The sequence below is a fragment of the Phyllostomus hastatus genome, unplaced genomic scaffold, assembly GCF_019186645.2.
Source record: "Phyllostomus hastatus isolate PE091 unplaced genomic scaffold, TTU_PhHast_1.1 phas_scaffold_21, whole genome shotgun sequence".
Taxonomy (NCBI): Eukaryota; Metazoa; Chordata; class Mammalia; order Chiroptera; family Phyllostomidae; genus Phyllostomus; species Phyllostomus hastatus.
In genome coordinates this window covers 44,152,754-44,169,745 of record NW_025334017.1, presented here as the reverse complement: position 1 = coordinate 44,169,745, position 16,992 = coordinate 44,152,754, and the positions used below count along the sequence as shown (strand labels likewise).

Here is a 16,992-nt window from a genome sequence, read left to right as displayed (position 1 = left end):
CTCTGCTACTCTACTGTATTCCTAGTGCCTGAGAAAGTGCAGGGAATCTAGAAGGAACTCGGTACATTTGTGTTGTGAGTTAATGAAAAGACCACGATAGGTACCAGGGATTCCAAGGTGAAATAATACACTTTCTCCTTTGAAGGACCTTTCAGTCTAGATCAGGGGGCGGACAAGTAAAGACACAGATGCAGTGGATTGAATTCCTCTGCAGGGCAGGCTGGCAGTCCGTGCAGGAGACAGCAAATCCAGCTGGGACCAGAGAGGTCAGGAGCAACTTCACGGAGAAGGTGATGCTCGGCCAAGTCTGGAAAGACGAGTAGGTGTTTGTCTGGTGAGCCAGGTGAGGAACGCTCTTCAAGGACGAAGGGAGAGCATCAGCAAAGACGGGAAGGTTTAGAAGCAGCCCGACACATTCAGGGTGGGGCAGGCCTGTGCACCTGGGGCGACGCGGGGCAGGCAGAAGCAGCAGCAGGAGGAGGGTGGGGCCGGGTCTGGGAAGCTCAGTCTTGTTCCCACAGGAAATGGTGGCCCACGGAACAAGTTCAAGCACAGGTGTCTCAGATGGCAGGGATGTGTGGACGTAATTACATCTGCATTTTTGGAAAGTTGCTTTGCGTACGCTTTGTGGAGGGCGCACTAGCAGTGGAGACAAGACGAGCAGGGGAAAGCAAATTTTGTGCAGAAGCCTCGCTTTTCTTCGTAAGCCTAATGTCTGATGCAAATATAACTTGCGACAGTCTGATCTACCTCATAAATAAGGCTAGACGTATTTTATTTGAAATCAATTACAGTTGCAGTTGACTATTTTGAGACCAAGGTTAATGGATTACTTTGTCATCAGTTTTCCTTCTAGTGGCCGTACTTCTACTTCCTCCGTGGGAGGCCGCCTCTCCCGCTGAGGTGCGTAAACCGATACTTATAGGACAAGGGAGTACCCTTGGGAAGGTCTCTTTAAGGTGCCCTCCGCACCGCAGCCGAACTGGAAGGAAGCTGGGAGGGAAGGAGCGCCGGGTTTCTTTGTCTCCACGGTAAGAAGAGCCTGTGGCTTCCCGGCCATGGGGACGATGAGAAGGAAGGAATCTAAGCGCTTGACGAACGTCTCATTTAACAGCGAAGAACTGGGTGCAGGGAGGTTCAGTGGTCTGCCCAAGGTCAGCCAGCTAAGGAGCAGGGCGCGGGTCCTTCCAAGTTCAAGGCTCTTCTCACCAGCAGGGCCTGACTCCACAGCCCGAACAAGGACCCCTGTAGCCCCCAGCCTTCACTGGCCTTTTCTCTGTCTCAGCTGGAGCAGGTGTCCTGAGACGCCGCCTCCCACGAAGGTTTCCCCCAGCTCTAGGTTTCTGCGATGGACGGGGTTTACCCCGAGGGCGTTTTGTGGATGTTTCTCGGCTAGTGATTCTCATACCACGGTCTTTGACCCGTTCGTTCATGGGCTTATTCAATGAGCATTTTCCAGTCTCATTAGAATCTTCATCAATGGCACTTTGAAGGGTGCCCCGGCCTCCAGGCTCATAAGGCTGGACGTCACGGCCTATTTTGACTTACAAATAATGCAACGCAGAAACTCTTTGGATCCGGGGGGGCATTTGTGCTCATTTCCTTAGGGTACGTCCTAGATGGAGAACCCTCTGCCAGGATGCCTAATGCACGCGTCACGATGAGCGAGGTCACTGTGTAATCTCGGCTCACTGCCCACCCAACACCACACACACACACACACGCACACACACACACACACCCCATCTGCTTTTTTCTCAGTCTTACTCACGCGTGCGTGGCACCACATTGGACCCCATTACTTAAGCCAACAACCGACTAGCTGGCCTCAACGTCCTTCTTCCAGGCACCCGCTCGCGGCCCCATTCGTGTGCCCTGCCAGCCCACCTTCTGTACGCATCCTCATTCTGTCTGTGTCACGGCGTCTCCAGCCTCAGCCCCTTGACCCAGGCCCCCACCAACGGTCCTGACACCTGAGATAGCCCCTGATACATGTCCTTCCACCCAATCTTTGCCCCATATTCCCGTCACTGTGCAGCGGTTGGGATGTTGTAAAACACGCGGACCGGCTCGTGCCACTCTTCCTCATGCAGAATCTCGGCACAGAGATTCACGAGAACACTCCAAACTCTTTAACGTGGCTCTCGAAGACCCCTGCCCTCATCTCCTCCTACCCCTCTCAATGCAGTCACTTACTCCACTGCATGAAAGCTATAGTGTTACCCACTTGCAATGTGTCAGCGAGGGGAAAAAAAACCCTGAAGTATCCCTGTCTCATGGAATTTACCTTTTCGCTAGACGAGGCAATAAATATGACGTGTGTAAAACTTAAGGAGCCTGTTACGGACGGTGGGTGCCTGGGGGAGAAGGAAGGTGGAAGGGAATAAGGGGGCAGGGGCTACAGGACGCTGGAGGGTACAGCTGTGGTTGTCGATCAGGTGGCGTTTCAGCGACTCTTGGAAAAGGCGGAGAAGCGAGCCTCAGCGATAGATGAGGGAAAGAGCTTTCTAGGCAGAGACCATCCGCTTTCTATAGAGCAGCCGTAACAACATGCTGTGTATCTGACATTCGAGTCTCTGAAGTTCAGGCAATAAGTAAGTCAACAAACAAACAAACAAACAAACAAACAAGAAAACTGGTCAGATAGCCATCAGTGGTTTACGAGGTGGGTTTTAGTAGCCTCGTTGTACAAATAAAGAAACCAATGGCAGAAAGACTTTAAATGCTTTGCCCAAGTTCACTGAGTGGATCCCTCCTCCTCTGTGGCCCCACAGCACGTACCCAACGGTGTCTTGATCACAGGCTTTGTCACTGGACTTTGCTGCCAGGCTGTGCGCTCCGTGGTGGGAGGGACCGACCCCCGTTCAACACGGGGCCCCCGGCAACAGCCTAGCGACTAACACGCTGTGGGCCTGTCATAACACGCACTACCTGCGTGAACACACGCCTGGCCCAGAGCTCGCCCCCCGGTCTCGTTGGCCCTGAACCTGAAGTCTTCTGCCCCAATAATGTAGTGGCCCTAGAGTGACGTGGTGGTTTGAACAACAGTCACTAACCCTTTGACATCCTTTTCGTTGAGTCAGTGTCCAAATCTGAGGGGCTTTTGATTCCCCCAACCAATGGAGGGCGCTGGAAGTGACACTGTGTGACTTCTGAGGCTCGGTCACAAGAGGCCAGACAGCTCCTGCCTTGTTCATCGGAACACCTGACACCGGGAAAGAAACCCCGCTGCCCTGAGGGGACCCCACCAGAGGGGCCGTGTGGAGCCACTTCGGTCAGAGGTGCCCCCAGCCTCCAACCATCCCCAGTGGGGCAGCTGTCTCGGAAGTGGACCCTCTCAGCCCCGAGGGTCTGGGCCCCCTCATTTGAGTCTTCCCAGCTGAGGCCCAGACATCACGGGGCAGACATAGGCCATCCCCACCGAGCTCTGTCAGAGCTCCTGACCCACAGACCCATGGGAATAACAAACAAAAGGGCCCCTGCTCCGCACCAGCGAGCTTGGGGTGGTTGGTTACGTAGCAGTAGATGGATGAGCGTGGAGTAAAATCTGACTCTCGTTTTTCCCTGTTTGTTGTGTGTACTGTTGATCTCCCTGCCTGAACGCAGGCTTGCGGAGTGCCGGGATCTTTGTCTGTTTCGTTGTCCGTAGCTGTATCTCCAGCCCCTAGTAGAGAATGCGGCATGTAGTGACTGCTCAATGAGAAAGAAGTGAATGGGTTTTTAAGCAGTGCACAGAAATAAGGAGCAAAAAAAGTCAGGTCTTCGCCTTTTCCTGGCCGAAACAAAGAAGGAAACATGAGTTTCACCAGATTCTCAGCGGCTCCAAGGTAAAAATCATACCACATGCTTTGGAAAAGCCTAGATATTTCTGGAACAATTTCTTGCCGTCTTGTTTCTTCCTGCTGTATCCTACTCCACCACCTTCCTAGATAGTGAGAGCTTTTCCGTGGTTTGGGTTCCATGTACCCCTTTCCTTGCCAAGCCTGGAAGATCCTGGAAACTCTTAGGTGCTCCAAAAATACCCAGTGAATGAGCTCTCCCCAGATCCAAACCCTCAGAGCCAAGTTTCATATCTGTGCAAGCAATATAAAACTGAGCTCTTAATTTGGAAAGGAAAGGATCAGCTAATTAATATGCAATGTCAGCAGCCTCGTGTAGCTCACGGTTCCAAACGGAACGGCTCGTCCCTCAGCCAGTCGATTTCCTGTTTGCTATCACATTAGACCTGTTCTAAGGCGGATGGAAAATTTGAAGGACGGCTCCAGCCATTAAGACTGCCATCGACCTTTCAGAGCTGCATCGAAATACACAGTCCTTCCCATTACGCATTTTCAGAATTAAGGATGTGTGCAATTTCTTGGGGAAGGAGGAACTCTTTGTATCGGAATCCTGTTCTTTTCGGCTGAGCACCGGCCCCCCCCACCCCGGGTCTACAGCTGTGGGTCGCTGTCGGTCTTAGTCCTGTCATCACTAGTTGCCCCTTTCTCCAGAAGCGAAAGAAAATATGGCTGGCCTGCCGAAGGTTAAGTGTAGACGTGAAGTCATCGGCCCGCTCGGTCTTGTGGCATCGTCTCCCAACAGGAAGGGGGCTGGAGATATTTCAGTCTCTTGCCTGGAATGTCAAGTGGATGGCAGCCATGCAGAGTCGGCCAAGGAACACGTTGTCTTGTCTCGTCCTCCGGGGTTGCAGGGCCGTCAGTGCCTGCGGGGACACGAAGTAGCAGAACGCTCTCGGCACATCGCCCCGAGGGGCCCTTTTCCTTGAAGGCTTTTGAGAACGAATTTCAAAGTCAAAGAAGACAGCTATAGTATGGCACATGCAATTTTGATAAGTGGTATATGATATTGCACGGGTTATTTTAATATGTTGTTTCATTCTCATTTTTTGCCTCAAATAATGGATGGGAAAACACTTCATGGTACAGGACCAAGGAGAAAGAAGGAGGGTGACAACCACGTGGGGCGTCCCCCGCAGAGAGAGGGGAGACCGGGGTGGGAAGTGCAGTGTCGCAGGGCAGAGGAACCTCCCCGCAGAACAGGGCCCAGTCCACGCGGGGCCCTGTATGAGGCCTAGCAGGTGGGGAACTAACTGGGGGAGCCTTGCCTTCCCAGAATCGGGAGTCTGAGGGTCTCCCCCTCCTTCCCGTAATTCTTTTTGTTCTTCCTCTTGGTGCTTCGTGTCACCATCCTCAGAGTCATACTTGCCCCCGCTGTTGAGCAGTTATGAATTGCTCCCTCTTGTGTTAGGAGCTGTGAACTGCACTTTACGTAAGCTCCACGATTTTACATCACCTGCCTGGTCCTTCTTCCTTCCTCCTCGGGGACACAGGGATTTGTAATCCCGGCCAGAACTTCTGCCCGGGAAGCCTGTTTGAGATGGTCTCGGAACATACACAAACTAACACCCGTTTAAAGGAGGAGCGTTAACTTGAGATAAAAAATCTTGGCTATTCTTCTTTTGAGGAGGACATACAGTATGCTTTTCATTTTTAAAATATTCAGTTTGTAGCATCAAAAGAGAAGTCAAGACAATGAAGTTCATGATCTCATCTTTCAAAAGACTTCTGAGGAAGTTATTATGTATCTAATATTTAATATATAACATGGGGATAATAATAATAATGGGAAATGAGGTTCATAGAGATAAATAATGGGTCAGGCAGTAATAACAATGTCGTCTCCCCCTCCCCCCCCAAAATATGCAATGCAACAAGAAGTCCCTTGGGCCTCTCTAAGTTAGCTTTGAACTTCACCGTTACCGTACTGCATAGATGTTATTAACCTCTCCATTTTCCTGAAGAGGAAACTGAGTGTGAGAAAACTCACATAGCTGCCCCAAGGCCGCCCAGCCAGCAAGTGTCGTCAAGGTCGGGACTGAGCCTAAGTCTGCAGACTCTAATGCCCATGCTGCCGCTGCTGCCCTCCGCCGAGACCCCTGAGTCCTCGCACCTCCCACGGGTGCGCGTCCCCCAGGGAAAGCGTGTTTCATCACGAAGAACCCTCCAGTGATGGGAGCGCTGTCTCCTGGGGATGGAGAACAATCTAGGTCTGACTCTCTGCCCAGCAAGTGTCCCCTGACTTCGGACAATCCACGCACATGCTTAAATATACATTCGGGTAATGGTGCCCCCTTCGTCGGCCGCTGTGACCACTCACTGACGAGGCGAAGACGGAGAAGTGCCGCGCCCAGGCCTGGCCGCACGGCAGGGACTCCGTAAGTGGCGAGTGTCTTTGTTCTTTTTTTTTTTTTAAATATAGTCAGGCTAGTCTTTTTTTTTAAGATTTTAATTAATTAATTTATTTATTTTTAGAGAGGGAAGGGAGGGAGAAAGAGAGAGAGAGAGAGAAACATCAATGTGGGGTTGCTGGGGGTCATGGCCTGCAACCCAGGCATGTTCCCTGACTGGGAATCGAATCTGCAACACTTTGGTTTGCAGCCCGCACTCAATCCACTGAGCTACGCCAGCCAGGGCTTGTCTTTGTTCTTCAACAACAGGATTCCTTGGGAGGCAACCTGTTGGAGACACGCACGGGGAAAACAAGGGGCTGGGCTGCCGATTGAACTGGGCTGACATTTGACAGGCTAGGGTCACGACCCCTTCGTTGGATGTGGCAGTGCTGCAGAGGGTTCGCGTTTGGGGCTCAGTTCGCTGTGTCCTCCCCCGATTCACACGCTGACGCTGACGCCGAGGAACCCCCAGCAGCTCAGGGTGTGACTGCACCTGGCGATGAGGCCCTGCGGGGGGCGATTCGGGTGCAGTGAGGCTGTTCCGTGGGGCCCTAGTCCCCCTGCCTGGTGTGCTCCTGAGAAGAGGACACTGGGACGCACAGAGAGGCCCCAGGCGAGGGCGTTCAGAGAGGAGGAGGCCGTGTGAGGCCCCCAGAGAAGGCAGCTCAGCTGCAGGCCAGGGAGGGAGGCCTCGGGAGAAGCCAGCCCCGCTGACCGCCCGGTCTTGACCTGCTGGCGTGCGGGGCTGTGAGAAAACACGCTTCTGTGGTTTAAGGCACCCAGTCTGTGGTGGTTTGTTTTTGTTTTTGTTTTTTTATTTTTTCATTTTTTTGGCAGCACTAGTGAACAAACAAGTTGCAATCAGCACTTTGTAATCAGAAGGTGTCATCACAGTCACGATGGCACTGTCGCAGTTAGTTGTGCGTGTAGGATATGATGCAGACTGGGCTGTGATTTAACATGTCACTGTCACCAAAGGTGGCGCAGCACTGGGTTCGACACCCCAAAGCTCTGTTCTAATTTGGATATCACACTAATAAAAAGTATTATAATTAATACACTAGCAGTCATGGCGTATCAGTTACGTATGTTAAGTGCCTCTAAGTGCCCAAGGTTTACAGACGTTAGCTCTCTCACTCCTGAAACGTCCCCTCACGGTAATTCTTCTTCCTGTTTTCCAGGTGAGGCTGAGACTGGTCACTTGATCTACCCAGGATCAAACACTGAGCATTTTTGCAGGGACGGGATTCCTGCCCAGAGCTGACTGTCTCAGACGCCTGAGTTTCCCCTCCTCAGTGTCATTGTGCCGCTACCCATAATCCTCTGTCCCGTTACTTAGCACCCAGGCACCCGCTTGCCCTCTGCGAAGCATCGGTGATGGGAATCAGGGAGACCTTGGACATAATAGGCTCTGTGCGTGGTGATTCGCTAGGGCACAATGGGTTTCCCGTGATCTCGGGGAGGGCGCTTCTCCAGTGGGCATGGAGCTTTTCTCCCTGTCTCGGGGGTAAACGGAGCACTGAGGAGTCTGTGGGGGTGGGTAACGAGGAGCTCCTTGTCTGAAGGCACCCTGAGTCACTAGAGTCTTTGCGGTTCACTGTCACCTCCTTGCGCAAGCAGGCTCCGGCCGGACGCCCCCGAACGCAGGTGCAGGGGCTCTTTAGCAGGGAGGTGGCGACGGGTCATTGGAATGTGTACATGGCGTGGCACACAGGGTGTTTGAACAATCGAGGCCCCAAAGAGAAGGAGTAATTGGACGGGAAGAGAAGGAACGGCCTTCCCAGGGAGCCAATGGCTGTGGCCAGAGGAGGGACGCTCAGCTCCGCAGGGAGCCAGGTCGGGCTGCGAGGAGGCTGGGACAGGCGGTGAGTCTGTTCATGCCTCCGAAACGCCACGTGTGTGACCAGCCCTTCTCTTTCCAGATCCCAGTTCTTGGGGACGCTCCTTCCTGAACACCCTTTGCCGCCGTCCCCCCTCTCGCCTCTAGGACCTGCCACCCTTCTTCTGGACCTTGGCAGCCCCCCCCCCCCCCCGCGCTGGGCTCCACCAGGAGGCCTGTAACTGCTCGCACAGAGTTAGTTCCTCCCACTGCCCACCACCCCTCCAGGCAGGCTGCCGGAAGCCCTTTCCGAAACCACCTGGGGACCCATCAGTCCAGCTGAAGGGCACCTCGTGGGCAGTCCCGAGTCTGTAAGCCTGGGTCAGAGGCCAGCCTGCCCCGCATGCCCCTGCTCCATTCACACTTGCCTCCAGCCTTCCGAACCTCCTCCCCTGACACTCCACACTCTGCCTGGGCTCTGAGCCTCTGCATGTGCAGAGACTTGCACGGGGCACAGCACTCTCAGCAAGGAGCAGGGCTTCGGCGATGGGAAAGACACGGGCTGCTGGGCTGGATAACCTGAGTCTGACTCCTGGGACGGTCGTATCGTAGCCCTGAAAGCTTGAGCAGGGTTCGTCACCCTTCTGAGGGTCGATTCATCATGGCTAACATACAGAGCAGTCACGGCGACGCCTGTGTCATGCCTTTGTTGCCAGGGTTAAATCTGTAAAGACAAAGCACTGAGCTCGGGGCCAGGCATACAGGAAGCACTCAATAAATGCAAGTCACAATAATGACGAACCGGGTCACTGAAGTGCAGGGACAAGAGAGACAAGTAAATTGTTCTGTATTGTTTGTCTCATCTTTTCAAGTAAATATGGAATTAATTGCTCCATTTTATTTTTTCCCTCTGGTTTCCCAGAGAGAAAGAGAGAGAGCACACACAAATGTGTGAAACAGGCCATCAGTAATGCCCCCTGGAAAGCTGAGTGAATGAACTCATTACATGGATGAATTGGATATTTTACCTAATATAATCACTTAAAAGAAAAGAACAAAAATGGCACTAAGAAACGCGCAAAATAAATGTAAAGGTTGACGTGAGGACTGCCAATGCAAGGCAGGGCGGAGAAACACTCTTTCTGACCGAGTACAGTCTAAGCGAAGTCCTTCCATTGTCGCCGTCTGGAGCGGAGGTGAGCGCCGTTTGGCTTCCGGAGCCCGGAGCTCGCGCGCTCCCCAGCACGCCCGGCTTGAGCTGCCTTCCGCCGTCACCCGTCCAGACGCCTTCCGGTGATGTGGTCGGTGCGCACAGTGCCTCCCAGGCTGCAGAGCTCCACCTCGATGGGGGTCTCCTAATGGTGCTGCGCAGACCAGGTCTGACGCAAGGGGGGGGGGGCGGGGAACCCGATCCCAGCTCACGCACGAGGTAACTGAGGGTAGGTAGGAGTCCAGCAAATGGCACCAGGTCACTAGTTCGCAGTCCCAGAGCCGGGACCAGAATTTGAGCCGGGGTCTACCTTCCGCACCTGCAGGTGCCCTCATCCTCCTGCTGACATGCGCCAGGGCCCCCTCTGGCCTCTCGGTCCTCGTTAATTCCCAGGAAGGCTTCTCACCTGCAGGGGGCAAGGGTCATCTGCCTTCAGGTAGGGTGAGGTGAGACCTCGGGAAAGGGCGGCAGGCAAAGGCAGGGAGGGAAGAGGGCAGCAAACTTGAGGATTTGCCTCCAGCTGGGATTTTAAGAATAAAACATACATAGAGGGGAAGCATGCATGGGGTCCTTCCTTTCCAAACAGATTTCCTTGTGGCCTAGGTTGTTGCAAGACCCCAAACTGGAGCCTGTCCCATCTCTTCCAGAAGAGCAAAGGGTGTCTCCTTAGCTGCCAAGACTTGTCTCCCTGCTTCTTCCCGGAGGTAGATGTCTAACCAGGGGGCACTGACAGCATTTGGGGGACGGAGGATATGGCTTGATCAGAAGTGGTTGTATTTGGAACCCTATGATGATGAGTGAGGCATTTTTAGGCCCATGGGTGGCGATGTTGGTGGAAGCACCATGGGCAGGGGAGGCGATCAGGCACACAGGTGATGTGTCTATTCCAGTGAGGACCACCCCTCCCCCACCCGTGCTGGAAGGTCCAGGATACTCAAGCTGCCACCAGGTGACCAGCTGGACCCCCTGGGAAGGTGCAGCACTGGGGGCTCACCTTTCGCCCCCACTGTTTGCAGGTCAGGTGTGCTGCGGGAGCTGCGCCACACCCCTGGCCCGGTCCCTGTAAATACCCTGTCACTGAACTCTGTCTTGGGACCAGGCCCACATGTTGGGAAACATCCTGCCTTGTTTCAGAAGCTGTAATCCCCTGTGGCTAAGGCTGAGTGAGAGACCTTGGGACCATAAGCCACTAAGGAGACAAAGCTTATCTCCCTGGCAGGGGCACCACCTCTGTCCTCCTTTACTTCACCCTGCTTGGCCCTGAGCCTGACCAATTAGCCAATGATGGGTAAGATTCCTCAAGGGAGGGATGACCTAAGACAGGCACGGTCACAAGGGGGGGGTCTCAGGAAAGGACTTGGGGAGCTATGGAGAAAGGGGGTGATGGACCCCCACCCTTTGGCTTTGACATAGCCTGAGTCCTCATTCTGTCTGTGAGAAGTCTCCTAATCTCTTGGCTGCCTTACTTCCCCTGCCTGATTTAAGCCTGACACAATGCTGGAGGTGGGTGTGGCCCTGTGCTGGAAAGGGCGGGTTCCCCAGGGTGATCAGGCCTAAGAAAGAATGCATAAAATCTTGTAAAACCTGCTTTGCTAAGAAGGGTCTCAATTTTCTGATAAGGGTCCAAGCACGAAATGAGTTTGTTTCCCAAAGTTTTATAGCCCTTTAGCTAACTGACCCTGACTCAGAATAAGCCCTCATAGTTCTTTGTATGTTATCTATTGTTTGATCCTTACCGCCTGACAATGACTGATGAGCTTTACCTGTATTCCTGTGCAAACTGAACCCCCAAAAAGCCCGTTGAGGAACAGGGTCCTGGCCTTTCTCCTTTGAGAGATCGGCCCCCTTTCCTCCCCAAGCAGATCACGTCTTGGTAGACTTATTCTCATCCATGGCAGCTGGGGTGTGTGTGTGGGGCATCCTGTGGGTGGAGCCCCACCACACCTGGTTGGTACCTGAGGCTCTCAGGGAGTTTCGACTTCAAAGAAGGCTCCTTCCAGTAGGATACAGGACATTTGATTTCCTTTCGCTGGAACCTGTGCTGTGGAGTGTTGTGATGACACAGCCCCCCAAGGGGCACTCAGAGTGTACCCTTCTTTCCTGACGTTTCCAAACCCTCTCTCTGAACGGCTCTCTCTATTGGATTATAAAGCCGCTGAAGCAAATCAATTTCCAAACAGCCCTCACAGCTTCCCTGCTATTGGATTTAATTGAATCAAGGCTATGAATTTGTTATTGACCTTACCTCACCCTTCATGGGAGGCACGGAAATAGCCCCTGCACTTGATCTTGCAACATTAATATTTGACAGTCTGTAGCTCTCTCATCAAGACAGAAGCCTCTTCACGGGCCCAAGGGTCCCAACTGCCATTCTGCAAATCTGAACTTTCGATTAATTGCGCAGTAATGAATTCTGTCTTCTTTCTCTCTCGTCCTTGACTAGTCTTTCATGCTTATCTAGCGAGGCTTTTTAAGCTCTGTCAAAATGTTTCTGTCGCCACGTTACCTCGGTTGCGACGAGCGAGCACTAACACTGTCTAAGAATACAGACTCGCACGATGACGAAAGACAAAAACAAGACTCTCGTCCACACGCGTAAAGCAAAGCCTGCCTTGTGCAACGGGCATGGGCCTGGGGGTCTTCCAGCCCGTACTCGTCTCTTCATCACTCAGTCACGCCGTGAGTGAGGCTGAAAGCCGACTAGGTAGCAGGCATCCTTCTAGGCTTCGGGGAGAGGCTGCTGAGTCCCAGCTCCTGTTTAGGGAGGAAATAGGAAACAAGTCAACAAAATGCAAGTGGGAAGAGCAGAGCTGCCCCCTAGGGAGGCAGGGCTGGGCTGGCACAATGCATGTATGGTTGGTGGGTTGGGGGTGCAGGGCGAACAAAAGTTCACAGCATGCTTTGGGGTACCCAGGTCCCATTGAAAGCTTTTCCTTTTTTTTTTTTTTTTAGAGGGGGAGGGAGAAAAATATCAGCGTGTGAGAAACACGTCAGTCTTGAGCACGCCTGCACACCCCCGGCTGGGGACCTGGCCCATACCCAGGGATGTGCCGTGACTGGGAATCAAAACAGCAACCTTTCGACGTACAGGCCAGCACTCAATCCACTGAGCCACCCCAGCCAGGACCACTGGGAGCTTTTCAAACCCAAGTGATCCCCTTCCTCTGGGCTTGTGCCCGCTTCCGGAGCTTGCACTGACGTACTGTGTATGCCCCAGCTCGCTGCTGAGCGTTGATCAGAAGCATGTAGCAGAGCCATTCATAAACATTTACGGGGCCCTACTGCACGGGCAGCACTGTGCTGTGTATTTCATGTAGACCCCACAGAACCCATCCAGCAGCCCGCTGACCGGCGAGTAACCTTTCTCCGGCAGGTTGTGATGACTCTTCTTATTTTATCCAGTTCTGAGCAAGCTATTCTGGTGCATCAAGCAATTTATTGTGGGGCCCATATGAAACCGTTTTGATGACTTCAGCCTCATGGTATAGGTTAACTCCCTTCTCGAAACTCCCCCCTTCTTGGTTGTGAAATTGCTGAGGTCCTTCTGACCCCTCTGATGGTCCTTCGTAAGGGTCCTCCTCTCACACCCCTCCCCACCCCATAGACTCACACTCCCTTCTGTCCTCCCCCACCCTCCTTCCCTCCCCACGGCTTCTCCCTCCTCTGCCCTCCCCTCTCCTTCCCTTCTTCCTCTCACTCTCCTTGGCCAACTGCTCCAGGCAAATCCGGAGCTGGCATCCCAAGGCAGGCACTCTGGTTCCTCTTCTCTTCCATACTGGGGACAGATTCCTGGCCGGGCCTGGCTCACGGCCCCTCCCCCTCCCCAAGCCTGCAGACAGAACTGGAGACGGTGGGAAGTGAAGGGGGCACCTGTGCGGCAGAAATGGAGGGCTTCTCTAAGCCACCTTGGTGGCTGTGGTGGGAGGGAGGGGGAGTTAGGTTCACCGGGCCTCTGCCTGGGCTTGACAGGATCCAGCCCCGCCCGCCTGGGGCCCCACCTGCCTCTGCTCTGCACCCTTCCCTAACCTCAAGCCACACCTCACTCACCTGTGCACTCGCCGCCCTGCCACCAGGAGGCCTCTCCTGGACATTGACCTCCTTGACCCAGATCGTCATGTAGGCCTTGCCCCCAAATGTCACCCCTGCAATGAGGCTTCTCAGGACAGGCCGACATGAAGAAGTCCCCCACTTGTAGCACAGCACCCTATCGCGTTTCCTCCCAGCATTTACCAGTGTTGGCACTTACACGGGTTGTGTCAGCCGTCTCCCAGCTCTCGCTGGGACGCACGCTGTCTGGGCGCAGGGACGCCGGGTGGCCTGGCCTGGGAACACTGCCCCCCTCGGTAGAAGCTCACTCTGCTGGGTTTAGCAACCGGTTCCGTGAATGAGAACAGAAGCTCGGGCAAGGTAGGGAATGAGTGGCCTGGAGCACGAGTGAGGAGCGAGGCAGGAGACTAGGATTCTAATCGCGTGCCCTTCCTCTCTCTCCAGCCCTCTGTCCACCGGGCCTGGCGGAGGGGCTGCTGCTGTCCACGGGACCGAGGCAGGTGAGCGCCGCGCGGTGCACCAGAACCGCAAACCGTGAAGCAAAGGGAACTGGAGCCACGTTGCTACGACAGAGCAGGGGCTTCGCTGTACTCTCGGCCTTGGCCAAATCAGCAACTTGGATGTTACTTCCGAAGCCCAGAAGCCAAGGTGGGAGGTGACCAGAATCGTCTAGCTGCAATAGCCAGGAGAAGGCAGGGAGGGAGACCCCCTCCTGAGCTACCCTCCCCTTGGCCTCTTTCCCCCCACTCCTACGCCCCGCCCGGGGGAAGCCCAACGCCCACTGGAGCGCAGGGAATGCCGCGAAGGGGCGGGAGAAGAGGCCCAGGCTATCCCCGGCCCGCGGGGCGCGCGGAGGTGGGCGCCGCGAGGAGGGCGGGGCGCCGGCGGGGCGGGACAATGCGGCCCCACCCCACGAGGGCGGGAGGGGGGCGGTGAGAGCTCGGCCCGCGGCGTTCGCTCACTCGCAGGCGTCTGCTGGTGCGGGGCTGAGGCTGGAGCGGGCGGGAGGGGTGCACGGGGAGCGCGGAGGAGGGAGGAGGCGGCGGCGGCGGCGCGTGTGGCAGGCGGGCGGGCGGGCGGGAGGGCGGCTGGCATCGGGCTTGTAAATAAACTGCGATGCTGTCTCGGGCTCGCTGGCCTAGGTTCCGCCGCCGCCGCCGCCCGGGAGCGCCGGGGCTAGGCTCCAGCCGCCGCGCGCCCTAGCGCCTCCGCGCCAGCCTCGCTCACCCTCGCCCGCTTCCCGCAGTCCCCTGCCCGCGCCCCCCGGGTCCGCAGCTGACCCGCGCAGGATGTGAACCTCTTTCCCCCGCCCGGCCTCCCCTGCCCCCCGGGGGCCCGCCTTTGCCTGCTTTCGGGGCGGTGGGTGGGGAGGGGCGCGCGGATCATGGCATTGGAGTTCCCGGGCTTGCAGCCGCCGCCGCCGCCTGGTCCACGCACCCCGAGCGCCCCTTCTTCCCGGAGCAGCAGCGGAGAAGGCGAAGCGGCCGGCGGGGGCGAGGCAGATGGGGCTCAAGGCGCGCAAGGCGGCGGGGGCGGCAGGCGGCGGCGGCGGCGGGGGCGGCGGAGGCGGCGGGGCCGCTAACCCGGCCGGAGGGGACGCGGCGGCGGCCGGCGACGAGGAGCGGAAAGTGGGGCTGGCGCCCGGGGAGGTGGAGCAAGTCACCTTGGCGCTCGGGGCCGGAGCTGACAAAGACGGGACCCTGCTGCTGGAGGGCGGCGGCCGCGACGAGGGGCTGCGGAGGACCCCGCAGGGCATCGGGCTCCTGGCCAAGACCCCTCTGAGCCGCCCTGTGAAGAGGAACAACGCCAAGTACCGGCGCATCCAAACTTTGATCTACGATGCCCTGGAGAGACCGCGGGGCTGGGCGCTGCTCTACCACGCGCTTGTGTGAGTACCCGCCGTTCGGGGCGCCCCTTGGCGGCGGCGCAGGTTGGGGTTCGGGGTGGAGGCTGGAGCCGAGGAGCGCTCTGGGGCTTTAAATTGAATTGGAGACCAGCCTGCCCTCAGTACGTGCGTCTCTGCTGGGAAGGTCTGTGTACCCGTGAAGCACTCTCCGGGTGTTGAACCCCAAGGCTTAAAAGGTCCCAGCGTGGTTCCTTAGACAGTTTGGAGCTTGGGTTGGCGTGTCTACGGGCGTGCGGGTGCGCATTTATGGCACCTTCTCCGGATGCTGGCATCCAAGCTGGAAAGAATTAGGTGGTTTTCCCAGTTAACGTGGAGGCTGAACAGGATAAGGCGGAACCTCCCTTGCGCGCCGTGTTTCTCTGCTTTGGGGCGGGCCCCTTCTCTTGGGGTCGTTACTGAGTTTCGATGGTACATCCTGGAGTTGGGGGTGGGAGTTGCCCACAGTGAGGGGTGTGTGTGTGTGTGTGTGAGAGAGAGAGAGGAGGGGGGGGAGAGAGATGTTTGCTTTCCTGCTGGGGCTACTCTACTTAAGACTCCATCCTGATGCAGAAAATATCCTGGTGTTGCTCTAACTGCGGACTTGGGCTGGTCAAAATGCATGTCTTCGGGTTCTTTTCAGGGAAGTTCCTAAGACGGGAAGGGAGAGTGTGTATCTCAGGCTGCTGAGCCTAGCCTGAGCGGCTGGGGCTTAACAGTGCCTGGAGGTGAGGGCCCCGGGGGGGCTTATCTGGGTTAAGACATCTGTGTGAGGTGGTCCTGAAATCCCCTCAGCCTCGACTGCTGCCCTTTCTCTTGCTTTGGCTGGGCAGAAACCGGGGTTGTGAAGAGGCCTGGGCTGGAGATTTGCCCCCAGACACCCTTCCCCCAGAAGAAGCCTCCTTGCTGGTCGGGATGGAAATGGAAATGCGTGGCCAGAGGGGGATGGAATCTCCCCCTGCCCCTGGCCCTCTGGGCGGAGGGAGAGGACGGGACTGGTGGCTCCTCCGTGGGGAGGGGAGACCCCGGCTGTCAGCTCACGCCTGGGGCTGGCAGGGCATGTCAGCCACCCCTTGCCTCCTGTCTGTGGCTTAGTCATCCTGATGGCTGCTTGTGAAGAGGCTGTACCTGACCAGGATTTGGGTGGAGAATTGGCCGCGACCTTGACCCCTCTCCTGCATTTAGCATCGGATATTCCTTTCTGCCCTCCTCCGTGGCTGATGGGGCCTGAGGGAGCCGGGGGAGCCTGGGAGGCACGCCACCTGCCCATCTTCCCGGACGGGAAAGCTTTTCCAGGTCTGGCCACCAGGTGGGGTGGTCTGCGCAGAACCTCTGAGTTGGCAACAGGTTTCTGGAGGAGGTTGCAGCAGCCTGGAGAGGGAGCCTCCCTGGAAACTGGGGACCCAGCAGGAGGGAGGGGGCTTCCAGGCGGGGACTGGATTTGGGCTGGTGGCGCCTTCGGCATCCTCCTGTGTGTGCAGGTGTTAGTGGGGGAGAGAAGGGTTAGCAATTGTTGCCTTTCCACTTGGCTTTCTTCGGGCGGTAACAAGGGATGAAGAACGCATCCGTCCCTCTGGCTCGAGCACTATCCTTAGTTAAATTGAACTGAAGTCAGCACTGGAACATGTGATAGTAAAAGAGGCACAGCCGTTATGTGAGTGTGCACAAACGCACACAGGCTCACGTGTTCTTTTGCACACCAGTGGGGTTCAGTACGTACTGGCTGACCTCCGAACCCAGGGTCCCCCTGGAGCTTGTGGGCTTCGTCTTTCTTCTCCCACCTTTTCCATCCAGCACCCCAGCCC

At 56.0% G+C, this 16,992-nt stretch overlaps 1 protein-coding gene and 1 long non-coding RNA gene across 2 annotated transcripts in view; one reads left to right on the top strand and one right to left on the bottom strand.

The window, feature by feature from the left end:
- Positions 1 to 9,122: 9,122 nt before the first annotated feature.
- On the bottom strand, positions 9,123 to 13,892 carry LOC123833365. The gene is made up of 3 exons (XR_006788221.1): positions 13,505 to 13,892; positions 11,504 to 12,012; positions 9,123 to 9,664 (listed from the first exon to the last, which is right to left on the bottom strand). It is a non-coding gene; the product is annotated as an uncharacterized LOC123833365 (long non-coding RNA).
- Positions 13,893 to 14,619: 727 nt separating this feature from the next.
- Positions 14,620 to 16,992, top strand: part of KCNQ3 (potassium voltage-gated channel subfamily Q member 3) — a 203,052-nt gene continuing 200,679 nt past the window's right edge. The window contains exon 1 of the mRNA XM_045861097.1: positions 14,620 to 15,193. Within this exon, the coding sequence (XP_045717053.1) occupies positions 14,808 to 15,193 (386 nt within the window). The 5' untranslated portion in view covers positions 14,620 to 14,807. The remainder of the gene's footprint in view (positions 15,194 to 16,992) is intronic.